General features: G+C 44.3%; 1 protein-coding gene across 1 annotated transcript in view; it reads right to left on the reverse strand.

The window, feature by feature from the left end:
- SLC26A6 (solute carrier family 26 member 6) overlaps window positions 1-21171 on the reverse strand; it is a 276916-nt gene that overhangs the window by 244081 nt on the left and 11664 nt on the right. Inside the window, exons 3-5 of the mRNA XM_078662436.1 lie at window positions 15435-15545; window positions 13106-13272; window positions 5590-5754 (exon numbers count right to left, since the gene is read on the reverse strand). Coding sequence (XP_078518562.1) covers window positions 5590-5754; window positions 13106-13272; window positions 15435-15545 — 443 coding nt within the window. The remainder of the gene's footprint in view (window positions 1-5589; window positions 5755-13105; window positions 13273-15434; window positions 15546-21171) is intronic.

Genomic DNA, 21171 nt, shown 5'->3' on the forward strand with positions numbered 1-21171 from the left:
GCTATTGATGTCAGGAATATTAACACTATTTACCTCACTTACTGTTAGCCGAGGAGAGGATTTGTCACTAATGCTACTTTAAACTGAAGGGTATTGGGTGGCACACGGTTAGGATATGATCATATATACATTTTTACTTAACTCCATGCTTTTCCAGAGGTGTTTTTCACCTGGCACACTTACATAACCCATTGAACAGTATAGAAGTTAATGTTCTGAATGACCAATTTGGGAGAGGAGTTGGCCTAACGGCTAGGGGGTCGATCTTGAATCTGGGGAACTGGGTTCGAGTCTCAACAATGACGCTGAACATCCTGTGATTCTGTGCAAATCACTTAATCTCCCTGTCCCTAACAAAAAATTACTGTGTCCTCGTGTAATGCAACTGGTGCTATGTAAAACGCTCTGATACCCGATTTGATTCAAGTTTGCACAATATGAAACTCTGTAAAAAAAAAAGGGTTTGGACGTACAGTATTGAGAATTTTGCTTCCCAACATAAGATGGTGGACATTTCCACACAGCAATGGAGGTCTTGCAAGAATTGGAAGTGACTTTGATTGCAGCGGCCACCTTGAATCTTTAGCATTTCAATACGCTAATGGTGGACCTCCATGCTTCCCAACTGTTTGTTTCCAGTCAGCTCACATCTCGTCAAGTACGCAGTATGTTGCTGTAGTTGTTGCCATCTCCAGTGATTCTCAGTCTGGCGTGTCACCCAAAAATCATCGCTGTCTCCATTGTTCATCTAGAAGTAATAACGCGTCATTTGAAGTGGAAAATAAATTGTGCTTCTAAGGATCTGTTTGTGAAGCTTTTTTTTTGCTATGAATGTTGTAAGCTTCTTATTGCATCGAAAGGTTTTAAAAATAACAATTCTTTCCCAAAGGACTTTGGACATCATGCAATTGGTTATGGCGAAACAACTTTTCAATACATTTTACTTTTTCTCTGGAGGATATTTAACCGATATCCTTTACGTTCCATTGAGTAGTAAGATGCATATACACCATATGCATTAGGGGATTCATTTAAGAGCATACTGGGTTTCAAGAGATGCAAATGTATAGTGTATTTGGTGCTCCGAGAAGAAAAACCTGTCTTCGACCAATAGTACAGAACATATTTTTCTGAAGAGTTGCTACCCATTAGTCAGGTATTACTAAACTTCTCATGTGATATATTTCAAGTTTTCCTTAATGCTGTGCTATTTCTCTAGTAGGACCAGGATATCATATCTACATATCAGAAGAAGAATCCATTGCCAGGTCCCATCAAAGGTGATACTCACCACGTGGGTCTGTTCCTCATCCCCTTTCCGCTGATGTCTTTGGATATTTGCTTGAATAACCGACTCTAAAGAGCAAAGTAGGCAAGTCCAATCAGCAGCTGAGTCTTGAAATACATGAGGAGAAACCGTGATTCTGACACCTCAGGATGTTAGCGCAGTTACTGAGGCACACAACACAATCCCGTCCAGTTTCTTCATTTGTTTATATCTCCCAATGAATCTGGGGATGGTTGCAGTTCCCAAGTCCATCAATGCATTTCCTCCCTGTTCTGCATCACACCAAATCATTTCCTCATGGGCTTACTTTTCCTTCAGAGTCATTACATACAGGCAACTACACTCACTCTTTAAACAATACATTTTTTTAAATATATATTTTTATTGATTATAACACAAGAGTAGAAATGTACTTATCGGGTATCATTTGGTGGAACATATTACAGTGGTGAACGGGCAAATGAGTTGAGGAAATACACTACAATTAAAGGCATCTGGAAAATATCAATACCAGCTTAGAGCTGGGGCAAAACAATACTATACAGATAACCATAAGCAAACATTATCGGAACCCGCCCACCAAGGATACAGGATATGAAGATTGGACACTCGACACCCGGATATGAGGAACGAAAGGCTCAGGAGAATATGCCACATCTCTTTTGAAGAAGGGAAAAGGGAAATAGAAAGGTCATAGAACAAAATAAAGGAAAAATAACCCCCCCCTCACCCCCCCACCCTGCACCCCTGCAAATGGCAATGACCTAACCCCATTAGCAGCGTGCTTGTCGCCCCCTAAACTACACCCCAAGGAAGGGAAAAGATGGAGGAGGAAATGTATTACGATACGATACGGGCTCCCGGACTCCCCTCCCCCCCGCCAAAGCAGACATCCCCCACCGTAGTACTAAGTGAGTTAAAGCAGACTAATAAGCAAACCAATAGGGGAGCCACCAAAAGAAATAAGACCTTCCCGCCCAACCCCCGGCACCACAGAGGCAGCAAATCCCTTTTCGAACATAGCCATCGTACCAAACCCAGACAATCAGAATTCCATCTGGCCCTTACTCCCACAGATACAACCCAGCAGAGCCAAAAGAAAGTCACTGTACCGAATTCAAACAGTCAAATTCAGCCCTGGCCCTTACGATCCATCGCACAAACCCCATCCAGTAGGACCAATATAGTAGCAAAAGAGTCAAAGCGTTGTTGAAAAAGGAAGTCAATATAGCCTGAAAGGGTCAAAAAAGTTAAGTCTCGAAGTCTACCAGATACACGAAGGTCAGTCCAAAAAGTATTAGTGGAGGTCTCCAGAAGCAAAGGAAGAAATGAGTCCTGTGCGGGCGATAACTTTGCCGATCTTGCTAGTTGTTCAGGGGCTCCAGTAACGTACCGCTGTAGTTGTGCGGATACAATTGGCACCAGGTTTTGATTATGTTCGGGGTTCGCCTCTCGAGTTAGAGCAAGCTTCGCGGGGGTCACCGTATGTTGCAGGTCTGACACAAGGCTGGAGTCCGGTCTCAAACAAACAGTCTCGATGCTTACAGTCAAATTGTGGAGAGCAGCCTCCATTTGCAGGCGAAGAGCCCCGATGGCGGCCATTACGGTCCCCAGGGTCGGTCCACACATTGTCCGATCCATCTCCGCTTGAACGATAACAAAGCAGATCCTCAACCCCGGAGGCCGGCTACTCCGGGGAAACCAACTGGCGCGGGGTGGATGGAGGCGACTGGCGACTTACAGGCTTGGCGCTCTTTACACCGCTGCCGAGAGCGGGGGCCCCACCCGCGGACCCCGAGGGCTGCAGCAGGGTCCCGGGACCTGGCCCCCACCCACCGCGGCAACCACGTCTCGTCGCCGTTCGTCTAGTATTCGCCGGGACCAGAGACCACCACCTGGATCGAGAATATGTTTCACTCCGATGAGACCGGACTCCGCCGGGTACCCGCGGCCGATGTTGTTCAACTGAAACCCGGCTGGGTCAGTACTCGAGGCCCCGGCTCACACACTGGAGTAGGCCCGAAAATGAAAGACGGTGTAACTGCGTCAATAAAAGCGATAAAAACTCCGGGATTGCCCCCCTGGGCACAGCATCGATTCAAACACACGGGAGTCCGGCGGGAGGTCAGGATGAAGTTCAGGATAGGTCCGCCAGCGACGGAGGTCGATGGAGCCGGGAGCCTATGCGGCCATCTTGGTTGCTAGCATAGCTCCTCCCCTAAACAATACATTTTAACTCCTTCTCTCACACTGTGGATGTACATATCTAAGCTCTCACCCAGATGCCCTCTTTGTCTGATTCCCCAGTGTAGACTTATCATTGGATACTGGATTCTCCTTCTTGTTTTCTAAAATTATTTTGTATGAGCTGGCAGGAGGTTATGCTTCTGTAATCTTCTTGGGGGCCCACATACACATTAATATATGTTTTAACGTGTTGTGTATCAAGATGATATATAAAACAGAAGTTATTATTAATATACTACTATTATTAGTACTATTATCAATGTGAAACTCAGTGATGCAACCTTTCCTCTTTCAGCTTTAATCCATGCTTGGTTAGGAAGAGAAATGTTCTCTCATACTGTTGGTGATTTGGCCTCAGCAACAAAAATACCACACCCAGGTGCTCACTCCACTGATGATAGATACACCTGTGCAGTTATCCTGAGATGTAGTTCTTGTATATTTACTGTTCAACACAACATTGTATAGTCCTGTAGCCTGTAATGGAGCAGAATAAACTTTCAGTTTCAGGGTCTAAATTTACCAAGATCATCAGTTGTTGACATCGCAAGTTAAATTAGTGTATCTGAAGCTTGTCCTCGCATGACAAGTAAGCATGTTTCTGAGAGAGCGGCTATGTGACCTCTATATGATACTGTTTCTCTCTTTGGTCCCTAAGCCATGGGGAGCAAGATTGGCTTGCTTCATCCAGGGTGAACATTACCAATAAATTATATGAATTGTAGCTATATTTCACTAGGGATGCTTTTTAGTTACCTGTGTGTTATTCTGCTGTAAGAAAACTGTCAGGTTAGCTGAGTTGGATGACCAAATGCCACCAAGAGCTGCATGAGATACTCAGGTCACATCTGTGTCCTACATTGTAAGAGTGCAGTTAATGTGACAACAGGTACTTAAGATACCAATTAACTCCTCTGCACCTGGCTTTAGCACTGAGTTGTATAGGATTCATCCACCTTGGTTGTGAAAGAAAGACCAATGCTCATTTATTTCCTCTTACAAAACAATACTTCTGATTTTTAAATTTCTATGATCCGAGGGGTGCAGTTTCTTTTGACTCTTCATGGCCTTGCAAGGCACCAGTTATTGAGGTGAAGGAAAGCAGGCCTTTAATATGTCAATTTCTTTTTAGGATTTTTGTTTGTGTGTTCTGAAGCAACAGCTTTTACTAATGGAATATGGCATTTTACTTTCTGCATTTCAAAAGTCTTGGTTGGTTTGAGGAGGCTTGTTAACACTTCACATCAAGCTCCTATTTCAGCTATCTCTCGAAAAGCTACTTCCCACTTTATGTTTATTTCAAGGGTAATGGTGATGTTGAATTAGAATGCCATGCTTTTATTGGGCATCAATACACTGTATAGATGCTATTAGTTTTATGAACAGTCAGTCAGGATTGCTCCTAATGAATAAATTAGAAACTTAAATGTATATAATTGGTGGTGGTGGTCAGGAGAAAAAGATGCAGCTTAAGTGGAAAGTTAGTTTCAAAATGGTTAAGGTGAGAAAGCATGTCCAATATTTGTTAGTCTTCTGTGTGGAGTCCTGTTGAAGACAAATTCAAACTAGCTCAGTTTTGAAGCATTTCCTGACCTGCTTGTGATGTTGAGTCAGAGTTTAGGCCATTTTATAAATCTGTGGCCTTTTACTTCATGGGACCTCCTTCTCTTTTTCAGCTTCTTGAAAGATCATTGTTTTATCAACTCATACACCATGTAGAGGGCCAAGAGCTTGAATTCTGTTTCTAGTGGAAGTTAGTAGAGAGGTAGAGTTAAACACGCCTGACTACCTGGTTCTCCAGCCTTTGTAAGTGGGAAGTGAGTTTTGGGGGAAAAATACAATTTACATATTAAAATAGTTGACAGTCATTGAGTTAATTGCTTTTTCTCTACTGTATGTAATGCTGCTCTCAGCATTTCTTCCATGCACAATTTGTTCTACTGTCGTAGCTACTTGTTAACCATCTTGATAATTGTGCAGTATCTACCGGCAGCGTGTGACCCACTCAAAGAGATTACTGCAGTAACATTTCATTGGGTAAGGTCTGAACTTACGTAGATGAGCGACAATGGCTGGGTTTCTTGGCTCAGCCGCAACCCAAAGATGTACTTCAGCTGGGACACAAACACGTGAATGGCTGATGCTGTTGTATAGCCAGACACCAGTGGATCGGAAAGATAAGTCGCCACAAATCCAAACTGTGCCAGGCCCAGGAATATCTGAGAAGAGAAAACAATATAAAATATATCACAGTCACAGACACCAAGAGAATAGTGACCAATCAGTGAGAAGTTAACTCTCACAAAAGAACATTAAATGGCATACCAGCTCATGCAAGACTTAATTGTCACATAAGGGCTGCTATGGCATCAGTATGAGCATTTGTGTTCTTTTTCCAAAATACACTCCAATTTTGTTTTCACGGCTGATATCCCCTATGCAGTATAACAAAATTCATATTTGGAAGAAAGAATGTGCACACAGTTTTCAAACATGCTTTTTAGAGCTGGCTACTGATAGCCTTACACACTTCAATTTTGTTTTCTGGGTTGAGATTCCCTAAAAGGTTTAAGAATGTCGGGGCAGATTTGCAAGCCCCTTGCAACACTTTTGCGCCACTGTTGCATCACATTTGTGACGCAGCAGTGGCATAAACAATGCGGCCAAGTTACAACGTGACACATCTAGGGAGATGCGTCATGTTTTAAAGCCCTGTGTCGCATTAGACCTGCGTCAGGTGTAATTTATGCAGGGTGGACGTTCCCATGCAGGAAAGCCTCATAAAAGTGATGCAGTAAAATATACAAGATTTCACTGCCTCACTTCTAGGACCCGCCTGCGTCAAAAACTTAGTGGGAATAGGCCTCAAAATGCATTGCTGGAGCTGAGTTATGCTTGCAACACGACTCCAGCAATGCATAACTTTTGCCCCAACAGCATATTCATTTGCAAGTGGGCTGTGTCCAGCTCCGCCACCCAATCCTGCCAGCAGATGGCACATTCAGGTACACCAAATCCTTCAATTGTTTGACTGTCTGGGAGGAATTCACTAAGTCTGTCAGTTACACCCTGTCATGTGATCTAAGACAGACTGCAGGTACCACAAGGCTAATGGCAGGAAAATGGCAACTTTCTAAAAGTGGCATTTTCAAATTGCAGTTTAAAATCCAACTTTACCACTAAGGTGGCTTTTCCATTACTATTTTTTTAATGCTAATCATGAAATGCTGACCTGGCCCCAATCAAAGGTTAGCACTTATTAAATGTAATAAGGCAACCCAATATTATTCTATGGGACAGGTAGACCTCACAGTAGCTATCAGGATATGTAAAACTTAAAAGTACATGTCCAACCTTTTAATTACAATGCACCCTAACCTATGGACTACCCAGAGACTACCTTAGGGGTGACTTATATGCAATAAGAGGAGAGCTTAAGGCTTGGCAAGGGATGTATATTGCCAAGTCAAATTTTCAGTTTAAAACTTCATTCAGGCTGCAATGGCAGACCTGAGACATGTTTTAAGGAGCTACTTAAGCGGGTGACATGATATGTATTGCTGGCCCACTAGTAGCATTTAATTTACATGTCCTGGGTATATGGATTACCACTCCACAAGGAACTTATAAGTAAATTAAATATGTCAATCAGGTGTAAGCCAATCTTAACAAGTTCAAAGGAGAGAGCACAAGCACTTTAGCACTGGTTAGCAAAGGTTAAGTGCACAGTGTCCTAAGGCCATCAACAATGAATTCAGTAAAAAAAAGGGAGGGAAAAAGGCAAAACGTTTGGAGGTGATCATGCAGTTAGGGCCAGGTGCAACATATATGATACAACATGTCCCAAGACTTGCAAATTAAATGCTACTAGTGGGTTGCAGCACTTATTGTCTTCTACTAAAATAGCGCTGTACAACATGTGTCAGACCTGCCACTGCAGCCTTTAGTGCAATTTTAAACTGACATTTTGATCTGTCAAAATACACCAGTCTTAAACCTTCCATTTTAATACTAGTAAGCCATCTCTTGGGTAGGCCTTAACAACTCATAGGGCAGGGCACAGGGTAGTTCAAAAGTAGGATGTGTGCTTCGTTGATTCATGTCCTTATGGGAAAAAAATTCCTACGTTCGTTTTTCACTGTTGGAAGGCTAACTCTCCCATAGATTAACAATGAGTTACCTTATTTCAGTTAATAAGTTATAACTTCAGTTTGGGAACAGGTTCTTCCACTCATTTGAATCGTAATTTAAAATCCTCCTCAATGGACAAGTCAGATGTTAAGTTACAATTCTGGAAATGCCACTTTTAGAAAGTTAGGATTTTTCTACCTAAACCATATGTGCCTTTCCGCCAGTGTTCAGTGTCACATGATTGATAATGGCTCTCCGGTGGTGTGATGTGTATTTCTTCCAGACAGGGCACAAAAGAGCTTTGGAAGTGAGGAGAGCATTGCTCTCCTTGACAGGATGCCCTCTGGTGTTGTTCTCAGCCCATTCTGAGCTTTAAAGACTAACCAGAGGGCTGTGCTCACTCCCTTCTTGACTTCTGAAGATATCTCTCCGGTCTCTGCCAACTGCAACTGACCCTTGGACCTGCTTGCCCTTTGTTACCCTGTACAGTTTGGAACCAGACCCAGGTGAAAGGGCAGAATTTACTAGGGGTGGGCGGAATTTGCGTAGTCGCGCTACGCAAAACTCAGCAAAACGGTAAAAATTCTCCGCAAGCACGCAAAAGTTCTGCGAACATGCGGAATTTCTTGTTCCACCCATTCGTGATGCTTTTTTCCTGTTCGCGATCAATGTTTGCGTGATCGGGGAGAAACATCTCGCAAACACGCATTTTGAAAGCACGAACAAGCAAAGAATTCTGCGAAGCGCGGAACGCGACATTACCCAAATTCCACGAGCGGAACGGAATTAACCGCCCAGGCCTAGAATTTACCTGAACCAGTTTAGGCTTAGATAAAGAAAGGGATCTCCACACACAGGCTGGCACTGGGTATAAAAGTAGCACCTTCAGAATTCCGCCGGTTTTAACCTATTCTCCAACAGGTACTTACATATGAGAGGGAGACTCTCATCGAGTTGGGCTCAACCTTCAAGTGTAAAAAAGCAACTGATAGAGTGACTAGCCATTCCTTTACATGGTGCCAACATTGTAGCTGGGATGAAAACACTGGTAGGCTAAACACTATGCCTTTGCGTAATATAAAAAAACAGGATGAGTCAGATGTTATCTTTAAGAAATAACAACACTTTGAGGTTCTACTCTTAAACTGTCGTTCATTAAATAAACATGCATTACACATTTATGATATTGTAAGGGAGTCTAAAGCTGATTTATTGTTTCTAACTGAAACATGGCTGTGGGATTCGTCGAATCCTTCTATAGCTTCAGCCATCCCCCCGTTTACTCCAGTGTGAGGAAAGACCAGGTTGGAAGCAAGGGAGGTGAAATCGCTATTATTAGCAAAACAGACATAGCCATCACTTGCGTTATTTTGGAGGATATGGATGGGGCGGAATGTTTATGTTTCCAGGCTACCCTGTCCCCCCATCAGTGCCTTGCAGGAGTTCTCTTGTATAGACCCTGAGGACAGGCAGCAGCGTTTTCGAAGTCCATTGGTGATGTAATTGCTCCGGCGGCCTCCAGATTTAAACACTTCCTCGTCTTAGGGGACTTTAACATACACATGGACCAACAGAACACCTCGGAGACGATCTCCCTGCTAGAATCCTTGGGTGCGTTCAACATGGTCCCCTGTGTATTTGCCCCCACGCATGAGCAAGGTCATACCCTTGATCAGGTATTTGCGAACTGCCTAATTAAGACAGAGCCTCCTATACCCCTACTTTGGTCAGACCATTGTCTGGTCAGTTTCAGCCTACCAAAACTGTCTAAACATTTATGGACTCAGGTTAAGCAGTCATCTTCCACTTCTAGACCTCTGCATAAGATCACCCTGGATGCTTTTAAACATGTATTATACTTACATCCTCCTACATTCACTGGTGACATAGAGCAGGATGCAGAGGCTCTTGTAAAGTGGATTGCACAGGGTACTTTGACCCTTGCTCCCCCACCCCGTGCCCCATAAGAACAATTAGACTTTCAGTCCCCTGGTTTAACGGCATCTTACAACAATGCAGAAAGGACTGCAAATGCCAGGAAAGAGCCTGGAGGAAGGATTTTAAGATGGAAAATAAAAAGAACTATAAAGAGTCCTTAACCCCTTCGAGGCGGATGACAAAGCCAGCTCGTCATGGGCGTTACCTGCGCTATGCGCATGACAAGCTGGCTTTGTCACTTAACCCGCGATTTTCGAATTTTCAGCGCACAGCGGGAAAACCCGCTAGCGCGGTAGCGGTTAAGAGACTGACACAAAAAGATACAGGCAGCTAAGAAGAACTTTTTTGCCTCAAAAATTAAATCTGCAGGAAATAAAAACAGATATATTTTTGACATTGTCAAAAGCTTTTCTTCACCGAGGGATCCGACCAGGCTGTCTTCCCCTTCTGACAAGTGGATTGGTAATCTAGCTAATTTTTTCTATCCAAAAATTGTAACTATGCAATCTGCGTTTGATGGCCCAGGCGTGAAAGATGTGACGTCCACTCCACAGACGTCCTTTTAGTGCCAGGAAGACAGGGTTTTCCTTTCCATCTTCCCGCCTAAGCCTTAAGTGACATTGCTGGCAATAATGAAGGGTCTGAAATATGGCTTGCCGGTGGATCCATGCCCTTCCAAGTTTTTGGCATCCATGGCAGAGATCTTGAACCCCACCGCAAACTGCGTGCTGAATACATCCCTCTCTACTGGCCAGGTTCCAGCAGGTTGGAAGAGTGCAAAAATAATTCCTTTATTAAAAAACCCATGGCTGATCCCACGGTCCTAACTAATTATAGAGCCATTTCTCTTCTGCCGTTTTTTGCTAAAACAGTTGAGAAATATGTTCATACAGTGACCTGCAATTTCGCAGAGGTGAACAACCTGTTTCACTCTAGCCAGTCCTGCTTCAAGCAGAATCTCAGTACTCAAACAGCACTATTGGAAGTATCTGAATCCATTAAAGAGACCTTGGACGCAGGTGGCAAAGCGGTATTGGTCCTTTTAGACCTCTCTGTGGCTTTCGACACCGTGCCCTCAAACCCGCACTCCCTTAGCCTCTTAAGGAGGAGGCCGCGGGGCACGGTGTCGAAAGCCGCAGAGAGGTCTAAAAGGACCAGGACCACTTTGCCACCTGCGTCCAAGGTTCTGAAGTGGTTTGCCTCTTTTTTAGAGGGCAGAAATCAGGAGATCTGGTCTCCTCCTTTCTCGGCCTGTATACCATCCTTGAGCGTGGGTGTGCCACAGGGCTCTATTTTGACCACCCGACTTTTCAATCTGTAAATGGCCCCCCAGGCTACCCTGGCCAAAGAAAATGAGGTCACAATAATATCATATGCCGATGACACTCAACTGCTGTTCACCTGTAGGAAGAGAGAGGAATTTAATGGGGAGAAGATCAACAAGTGCCTGAAAGAAACTTTAGCTTGGTTTAAATATAACCATCTGAAATGTAACTCAGACAAGTCCGAAATCATTTTGCTATATGTCTGGAAACAATGGTGGCCCCAAGACATGTCTTCCCCCCAGGCTGCAGTCAGGACTGTAAAGAACCTGGGAGTAAAAATGGACGATACCCTCTCCATGGAATCCCAGGTTCAGGCGGTAGCTGGGATCTGTTTTGGTCTCTTAAAAATGCTACGGAGGTTTTTGCTTTTACTACAGACCTCACGTAGAAAAATAGTCATTCAGGCCCTAATTATTTCTAGATTGGACTATGCCAGCGTCTTGTGTTTGGGGCTCCTGGAGATCGTACTAAACAGAATGCAGGTAGTGCAGAACGCGGCAGCCAGGGCTATTCTTAGTCTTGGGCTCAGAGACTGGACCTCCCACCATCTCAGGAATCTGCATTGGCTGCCTGTTCGCAGCAGAATTTGCTTTAAGGCGCTAGTCCTGGCTTTCAAGGCTCTGCACGGCCTAGGAGCAAAGTACATCTGCAGAAGAGTCTCCTGTTATGTACCTGCCCGATCTCTTAGATCCGCTCATCAACATCTTATGGTCACCCCAAAGTATCTCAAAGCCCGTAAAGGTGGCAGCTCTTTTCAAGTGCAAGTGGCCGGACTCTGGAATAAGCTGCCTCTCCACTTACTAACTTGCTGACCTTCAGGAAGCAACTGAAAACCTGGTTGTTCCAACAAACAATATAACTTTCTTTTTCTTGGGCTTTTTCTTTTGTTCTCTCGCCCCCTCTCTTAGCTCTAGGTTTTCTGTCTTAGCGCCGGGATACTCTTCTGAGTAGCTGTGCGCTCTATAAATCTATTTTAACATAACATAACTTCTGGACTTAAGGAATATTGCCTTGAACCCAGGATCCTAATAAGTGGCTCCAAGGGTCAGTTGGCTGACCTTCTGTTTCAGGGATCAACAAGCTTTCAGACAACTTTCCTGCTACTGCCCTGCTGACCAGCACCAACTGGACCTGCCTGAACCCTGCCGCTGGCCTCTACTAGAGTGAGTCCTGACCCACAAGAGGTGCTTCCCTAGCCCCTGTACTTATGGCTAGTGTCAGCGTACTCGGCTCCATCCTGCAATCTGCAAGAACTGGATCTAGGTGCAAATCCATAAGTTTTGTGCTTTTTGTGATTGTGAAAGACTGCCCGCGTCTCCGGCAAAGGTGAAGCTCAGACGGCGACCTACTCCTTGCATCAGGAATGATCACCCGCATCTCCCTCAAACCCGAAGCTCCGACTGAGGCTCCTCATGTGGAACTGGACTGTATGAGAAGGTAAACGCTCCCTGTATCCAACCTGCGCTCCGTCACATCAGCCTGAACGTGTGACTTTGACTGAGTCCAGTGTGGCCAGATAAGCACAAGTGGGGCTTGATGCTTATTGGTGCTATTTTTACTTGAAACTTTAAAAATTCATAACTCTAGTTTTACTTATTGGATTTTTGTCATTTGGGTGTCATTTTATTTATGACAATGTAATCTATTTTCTTCAAAAGGTTTGGGATTTTTCTTGCATTGTGTTTTCACATTACTACTGTTTGAGTGCTGCATACATACTTTACACATTGCTTCTAAGTTAAGCCTGACTGTTTTTTGTGCCAAGCAACCCAGGGTTAAACACAGGTTAATTTAGCGATTCTTGTGCCCCCCCCCCCCCCCCCGCCAGGGATTCTGTTTATTACTTTAGTGGGGCTCTAACCCCTCACAACTAATAGCCCAATTTCTTACAGAAACTCTATCTAGTTTGGCAATTTACCCGTTGCTCAATCAGGCATTGGGTCTTTTTCAGTCCTATTCCCTAGGAAGTATACTGTACTTTCCAAGAATCTCAACTTTCATGATAAGTACTCATATGACAAATTCTGCATTAAGGTACACTCCAGTCCACCAGAATACTTGGATTTCAGCCACAGCACCAACTCAAAGTCTAACTCATACTGATACTGATCCACAGGCCCTCCTCAATACACCTGCATCTGATACACTACCTATGTCCACGTTTTTCTACGCTTACCTGGATAATTCCCACCAGAAAAGTGATGGCAACTGCCACCTCTACCCGAGCCTTGTCTTGGATCACGATGTCAAAAGCTGTCCCATTTTCATTGAACAAATCACTCTCATTGGGCACTAGTGACTCTGTCACGCTGCCAATCATGACAGAGACTACAGCAAAGGTTCCTGCAAGAAGAAAAGTTGGTTAATGGCTAACACAAGCTAATTGAAGTTCACACGGCACAGGGAGTAACATGCACCCATCAACTCTTACATGGTGAAACAGGGAGGGTGGACTTTCTAATTACAAATAAGAGAGAAGAAGCAAAGAATGATACAGCCAAAGACCCATTCCTGGACTCTCACCCTGGATTAAACACCACCCAACAAGGCCACAACACCACAGATGGTGACGTCATGAAGGTATTTTGGCAGGTCTTTGTGTCTGTCTACTTATGTATCAACCTGCCTCTTTTTCTGTTTGACTCTGTTTATGTGCTTTGTGTGTTTTTTCTGTTGACATTGCACTAAACTAAATGTATATCAAAATATTGGATACAGGAGGAACAGAAATCCATGGAAATCAAAAGCTACCTGATGTGTTTTAGTGGTCCTCTGTAAAACTGATCTGACTTCATCTTTTCCTTGTCCAAACTGAAGTCACCACATCCTTCTCTCAGACCGGACTGGGGCAAAGACAAGGCACACACTCACTTTATTTTGTGGATAGCTTTATTTTTGCAGTCACCTTGAGCGTTGACCCTCAGCTGAGAGTGAAGCCCTGGCTAGGTGGAGGTTTATGATTCTGTTCCCAAAACACTTAGGGCCTCATTACAATGTCTGGTGGAAAGCCTCTGCCTGACAGCAAGAATTCCCAAGACCATGTTGGAACTCTTCCGAACGACTCAGTCGGTTTACAATCCGCCCGACCGATTATGATGTTTGGGGTTGAAAGGTAAACCACGCAGTCATTTTGAATTGATTCCGACCGGCTCTCGGAGTAGCTGTGTCCGTCGAAACCGCTTTGTGCACCTCTACGAAGAGCGTTTGCAACCAACCGATTACGATGGGGATTTCCAAAAGCCTTCTGGAGTCAGCCTGTCTGCCACAAAAAGGCTGTCAGAAAGTGCCTTTGGGGGCTTCTAGCAAGGGCCCCCTTCATCCTGTCGCCTGGGGTTGTGGGCCGAGGGGGTACCTTAGGGACTACCTGTAAAATCCTGCACTGTGTGGCATGTACCGTTGGGTGCCTGCGACAGGGTGCATGGTTTTACACACACACCCCATTTCCCCATAAGAGCCTGTGTTGTCGGGCAGAACATGGGCTCCCATAGGGAACAAAGGGACTCCAACCGAACAGTGTTCGGTCGCATTGTAATCGGTCGGGCAGAACCACCGACCGCACGTTGGTCGCTTCTGGAATCCAAGACGGTGTGGGGCGGAGAGTTTCCGTCCGCCATCGCAATGAGGCCCTTATAATCTATCCCCGGACTGTCCCATGGGAATGAATGAGGTGCGTAAAGTTAACCCTTACGCTTCCACTAGCAATGTAGCATCCCATGTACTGGACCAGTATTAGGCTCTAACCTGGCCCAACCGCAGTCCTTACGATCACGTACTGCATTCTCGGCAGTCAACAAAGATCCATGGACATCCTATAGCCGTAGGCATATAGGTATCTGTTACTATGCCATCCAGCACTAAGTGGCACATTTGAGGCACACAGCGCATTTTCTGGAAGGATCAACGCACTGTGCCATCTGACATTGCATGGAAAGAAATCTCTGCAGACCCCACCCCCTGGCATGAAATTGCCACAACAATCCACCTCTGCGAATGAATTAGTGCCTTTATGCTGGGCCTATCCAATAAAACAGTTGCCTATTATAACATCACAATGTAACCCAGCTACATGAGCACAAGCTCACAATGCCCCCGTAATGCACCAAGGCTAGATGGAGCAGACATCCACACCCAATGACAAAGTTATATTCAAAGGTTTAGTGTCCAGGTGGGAAGAAGTTCTCTATAGGAAAAAAGAAAAACGACAAGAAGAAAAAAAAGATGAAGACGAGAAAAGGAGAAGGGAAACTGGTGGACAAACTGCATCTGCCAAAAAAACACTCTCAATCTGTTTTTCAGATAGTTTGTTTTCCTTTACATATCAAATTATCGACACCTTATTCAATAAGACACATGATGACTAAAAAGGATGAACAGTTAGGAAAGGGTTTCTGTTTCACTCTTCCACTGATCCCCCTCCCCCCCCCATCTGGTTACCCCCACTCCCTGGGTTTGCCTTCTGGGGTAGACCTTTCTCCCCGTGAATCACACATCAATCTTCAGCTCACCTACAGAAACGTGTCTCGATGTCCCAAAAATGAAATAAATTAAGACTGGATAAAAAGAGGTATATAATCCGAAAACAGGTGGTAGTCCAGCAAGGAGAGCGTACGCCAACCCTGCAACAAAAAGTGAGGAGACAAAGGAGGCATTAAGGGGAGTCGAACATTCAGAGGCATTGTGTTTTAAAAGTTCACAATGGTCGATTCATGAAGCATCCAGTAAAGTAGCTTGGCTGTTTACATAGCGTTGAGCATTTACATTTTCTGCATACATTTTACAATCAGCGGTCTAGCGTTTTTCCACACCACCTTGTTATTGTGAATTTGTGATGTATGGGGATTCTAGTATGGAACTGTAAGGTGAGTTTGGAAGGCTAGTGCTGCAGTTGTTAGGAGGGAGACCATGTTAGTCCTAATTACCTGCTTATATACTACTACGTGTGGCAACTCATCTTTACACATAGTTCAGTGGATTATGCACTTGCTGCAGAAACCTCTGTGTAAAAGGCAGGTGACAGCTTTTCAGTCACAAGTAGAAGTGTTTTTATGAGGACTGGTCAAGGGTAAAAGTTATAGGGGCACCCGATCTTGATTTTTTGAAATTTTAATTTTCATATGGAAGTTTGTCATCACAGCTGTAGGGAATAAAGCAGCAAAGCAAGGAATTTAAACCTGTGGTCCGCAAACTCCTGGGCTTTGCTTTGCTATTTTGGTGGTCCACAACTACTTAGAAAATTAAATAATATTAGCAGATTAGCAAATGCAGATCCATAAAAAAAAATTGACTTTAAAGTTTTAAAACACTTTGTAAATGTGAAGGAATAATGGCTTTGTTGGGGAGTTGCGTGTTAATGCAGATTCGGATTGATGCTGGTTGCTTTGTTTTTCTGGTTACCACCACTGCGAAGTAATGTGGCATGGGCCTGGATACTTTATTGTTGGCATTCATTTTTTCAAAATTTCTAGCTCCTTCTTGACTAATGGTCCCAGGTGGAATGAGACTCTTTAGTGTCGTAAGGCTGTTAGTTTGATAGTCTTTTTGATGTGGAGCTTGATCATCAGGTTCTTAAGGCAGCCCAGTCCTTTTAAGAAGTCACAAAGAATAGTGTTGGTGTGAAGAAAATCCATGGTCTTCATTTCTGTTGCAGCTAAGGGGTGTTTTAGAACATTTACCGATGACCTAAACATGTCTTTCACAACTTGGTTATGGTCACGTAGTTTTGTCACAAACGTTACAGCTAGAAGGATAGTCATGCATCCGGCATAAGCATGGACTTTTGTCTTCGTGGTGGATTGCTTCGACTAGGGCTTAAATGCTTTGAATTTCTGGTAAACCATGGCATTGGCTGATGGGCCTGAGTTGATCAGCATGGTGATCTGTGCCCCTCAAATTCATATCTCACACACTGATAGTAGTAGTCTGTCAAGGCCCCTACAGAATACTCACTTCCCTTTCTGATACTCTCAGGAGCAAAAGATGTTTATTTTCCTAATTTCCTTAACGGACCCTCCCACGACATCAAGGAAACTGGCGGTCGCGTGAGCCCCGCTGGGGGAAAGGAGAATGGGACAGAGAAGAGACTGCCTTTGCTACTTCTGGTTCACCTCTCTTCGTTTTTTCCTTCTACCCTCTTCTGGTAGTTTTACTCCTTCACACTCTACATCTGTGCGAACTGTATCAGGGAGAGAAGCACAACGTTAAAACTATTCACTTTACACCCGTAACTTAATATGCATTCTCTTTAGTACACCTTCTTACCTAGTAGTTATAGGCAATTGCTTCTCTTCTTAAAATTGGAGAACTAGGCTCTATGTTTTCACGTAATGCCAACATTTCTTCTCGTAATTTCCTCTTTGTAGACTCTGCGTATGCTCAAACTCGCGAAAAACAGTACACTATCTCCTGACTGACTAACGCCTGAGCGGAAGATGTGCTCTCGGAATGAAAATTGGTGAAGTGCGTGGCTCCAAACTCTCCCAGCGCACTTCACAGTTCTCACGCCTTCCGCCAGCTGCGAAAGACTAGACCTGCAACCTTGGTTGCATTCCTCCAGTTCCGTTGAGCTCTTCAAAAGGCCCAAAAGCAGGCTACTATCTCTCTGCACTTCCCCAGAGCCAGTTAGCATTTTGGTTTGATTCTAACGGGGGCAATCACAGCACAGCAATTAGGGTTTGTTTTCAGAACCCGGACCCTGACATAGTCTCTGGTTCCCCTAGTCACAGGCATACAAGATGAAGAATATATCTCTTTCCTCCCTATCAAAGTAACTGTGAATTGTCGACATATTGACATATTGGCCAATTCTGCATAGGGTTTTTTCCTCAGTGTGATGTTTTGTAGTGACAAAGATTTCGAAGGTCATCCTGCTTGCCTTTTTCCCCTTCCCATATCCACAGTGGTTCATCCTCTCACACTTTGCTCATGTTTTGACTTCCATTGGACATTTCAATGACTGCTGGGGTTCCAGGCCACAGTTCCCATATTGGTTTGTGCTTGATTTGGGGTTGCTCATGCCTAGTCATGGCGCTGCTGTCCTTTGAATGGCCTTGACTGTCTTTTCTTCTCTTTTATTTGTGGCATTACATGAGGATCCAGTTTTGAAAGTTACCTTTGCTAGTCCTGTCTTTATCTGCTCTGCCTGGCTGTTTGCAAGCTTTTGGGACCTGTCCACTACGAGCAGGCAGAACGCTTCCTTTTCACGGTGCTTCAGGGAACATCTTCATGGGGAAGGTGTGCGCCTGATGAGTGTCAACGCATTGCACACTTGGGATGCTTCAGAGGAGAGGCAGGTGGGCTTCAAGATTTGGAGGGAAGTTGCCGGCTAGAATATTCTCTTCTGTTGTCCTGTGATGGCTTCTCGATGTGGGTATCGAATGCATGAGTACCACAAAGGGCTGTCCTCGCCTCCACTGTAGAAGTTGGACAGGCAGTGCATTGTGCACACTAGGATAAAATATTTACTAAGACTTTCCACCGCGTTTGTGTCACAAAAGTGACACAATTTGCCCACTTTTATTCCCCTATTTACTATCCAGCGCAAAATTTGTTTTACGCTGGAAAAACGCAAAGCAGTACATAGCGCTGCCGTGCATTACTTAGCTCCAAGGCGGCGTTCCATGCATGGTGCCTGGGCATTTCCAGACAACCACCTAAGGTTTTTAATGCAAACCCCTATTTACTAAAAAAAAGTAGACAGGTTTTTGTATAAAAAAATATACCCCATTCAAATAGGCGCAATCACAGAGAAATGCTTTTATTTCTCCTTTCTTTTCTGACTTTGCGTGTATGCTGCATTATATAGCACACATACAAAGACGGAAACGTTTTTAAATTAGCCTAAGCATAGAGGCATATTTTTCACCCAGTTTGTGTCGTGTTTGCACCAGGCAATGTGTTACATGTGCGAAGCAAACCTTTAAGTGAGATTTATGAAACTGTAAACTTTGCGTGGCCCTGAGTGGTTCCATAAGTCTAGAGTAAAGCAAAGCAGCACAAACCGCAGTGCTGCCTTACTATGCCGTGGTAAGCTGTTCCGTGGGCGTGGCGTGGGTGTTCATTTTGAATTGGTAAACCTGGGAATGCGCCACAAAGATATGCCTTCCCAGGAGAGGCGTAACAACGAGAAATATCCCTATTTCTCCTTGTTACATTCTGAGCACCCATAGAAAGAGGAAAATGCCTCTCAGGATTGGTTTTGTGCAGGAAGGTGCCCCTTCCTGCACGGAAAACAGTCCTGCATGCAGTGCTTGATTTGTTGAAAAAATAAGTGCCTGGGCCCTCGTCAGGAGGACACTGCAGATTGCACCACACATTGCCACTGCACTTACTCAAATACCAACCATCACACGGCTACAAGTGTGACAATTCAGACTATTCAACGCTGCCAAAGCTTTAATAATGTATTGGGTGACAGGTATTAGTTGTTTTGAATGTATATTGAATTAACAAACAGCTGTTTCCTGCTCATCTTTAAATTACACAAACAGTGCCACCAAGTGGTAGCTGTCATAAGTACAGGTTCTGACAATTAAGCACTGGTACCGGCAATTAAGTACTGGTGCCGAGTACCGGAAACCACTGGCTCAAATTAAGCACTGCCTGCATACAATGGAGTAACCCCTACACCATGGTGCAAGAGTGCCTGTGTTGGTGCTAGGCTGCCAAAAGAGCACCAGCGCAGGGGGGAAATGCAGGAATGCGCCATACTGACTTAAATTCAACGTATTCCTGTACTTTCCCTGTCACGCAGCGCAGCAAGGTGACTTGCTGCATTGCACTGCGTGATAATTTCGTAAATCCACTTCATAGTATTTTGTACTGGAAGGGTATCCTTCAAGCCCGATTTATGTATATTCTCTTGTTTTTCTTCAATAAAAAACCTTTTAAAAAAATAAATAAATAGTGGTGATTTGATACTTGTATGTGTGCTGCAGAATGGAGCACACATAGAAAAAGCAAAAACAAGGAAAATGAAAGTATTTTTCCTTGTTGCACCAATCTAGTGCCTGCTTTTGCACGGCGTTTGCTTTTGGCGCTGCCTCAGATTTACAGATCCTTGTAAATCTTGGGAAGGAACAAAAAGCAATGGGTATTGCATGGGAATGCCCACAGCAACACCCCTTACACACCCCTTTCATGCAGAATCCTGTGTGAAAGGGTACCATAATTACAAAGCAGTTGCGGGTTCTGTGGAGGGTTTTGACGTGTGCAGGAAGTGTGGCGCCTTAACTGGTAGCAGTGTGTGTTAGGTAAAAAACAACAATAATGATGACGGTGCAGCAAGGTCAGAGGAGACCCCGAAACCTCTGCAGAGAGTGGCCAGGACCCACTCTGTAATTATGGCCAGGCCCTTAGGAAGACAGGACCTGTCTCTCCGCTGCCATATCCCAGGCACTAGCTGGTTTGAGACGGATGTACCCGCCCGTCTCTGAGTCCACAGTGACTCACTATCGCTGATTCTTTTAACCCAGACCCCAGACGCCGGGTCGGAATATCACCGGCTATAAGGACCGTTACCCCATTTGTGCATACAGCCCTGAAGAGTCATGGGCTCCTTGCCCGCTTGACGAAACACGTGTCGGCTGGTCATTTGCTTTTGAAGTTACCTTTCAACAAAGGAAGGTCAAATACAATCCTTTGAAGAACAAAAAGACTTTCTACTGTGTCCACTATGTTTCATTTACTACCTATTGTGTTCTTTTGATTAAGCATGATACATGTATACACCTCGCTTAACGTGTGCACAGGATTCTTGTCATATTTACAAAGCAGCATTAAGCCATGCAAAGTGCCTTACGACGCTTTGTAAATATGGTGCAGGACACTATACCACTTGAATGTCTGTAAAAGTGACATTCCGGTAGCGCAATTCCCTTCTACATATACACCTTAGTATCACCCTGAGCTATGTCCTGGACTTTGGTGGAACTGTACTCATCCAGGGTTATACATTAGTAGCTGTGTGTGCTAAATAAATGTCATCCATCCACCCATCCATCCATCAGCCCAACCACTAATCCTTTGGGAGAGGCAGTAGTGTGCTACCAATCCTATCTGGCCCATAGGCTGATCTCAATTCGACCAGGGCTGGGAGAGAGAAATCTAGTCCTCAAATAAAGCTTTTTCCACAGGTTAGGATCTTGAACAGCAACTCTCCCATCCTCCCAGATTTTGTGTCTTGTGTTAAGAACTGTTTCTACACTAAGGACCCATTAAGGGTTTGGAAGAGTGGGAGTGATTCTT

Source organism: Lissotriton helveticus, chromosome 9 (assembly GCF_964261635.1).
Source record: "Lissotriton helveticus chromosome 9, aLisHel1.1, whole genome shotgun sequence".
NCBI classification, from domain to species: domain Eukaryota; kingdom Metazoa; phylum Chordata; class Amphibia; order Caudata; family Salamandridae; genus Lissotriton; species Lissotriton helveticus.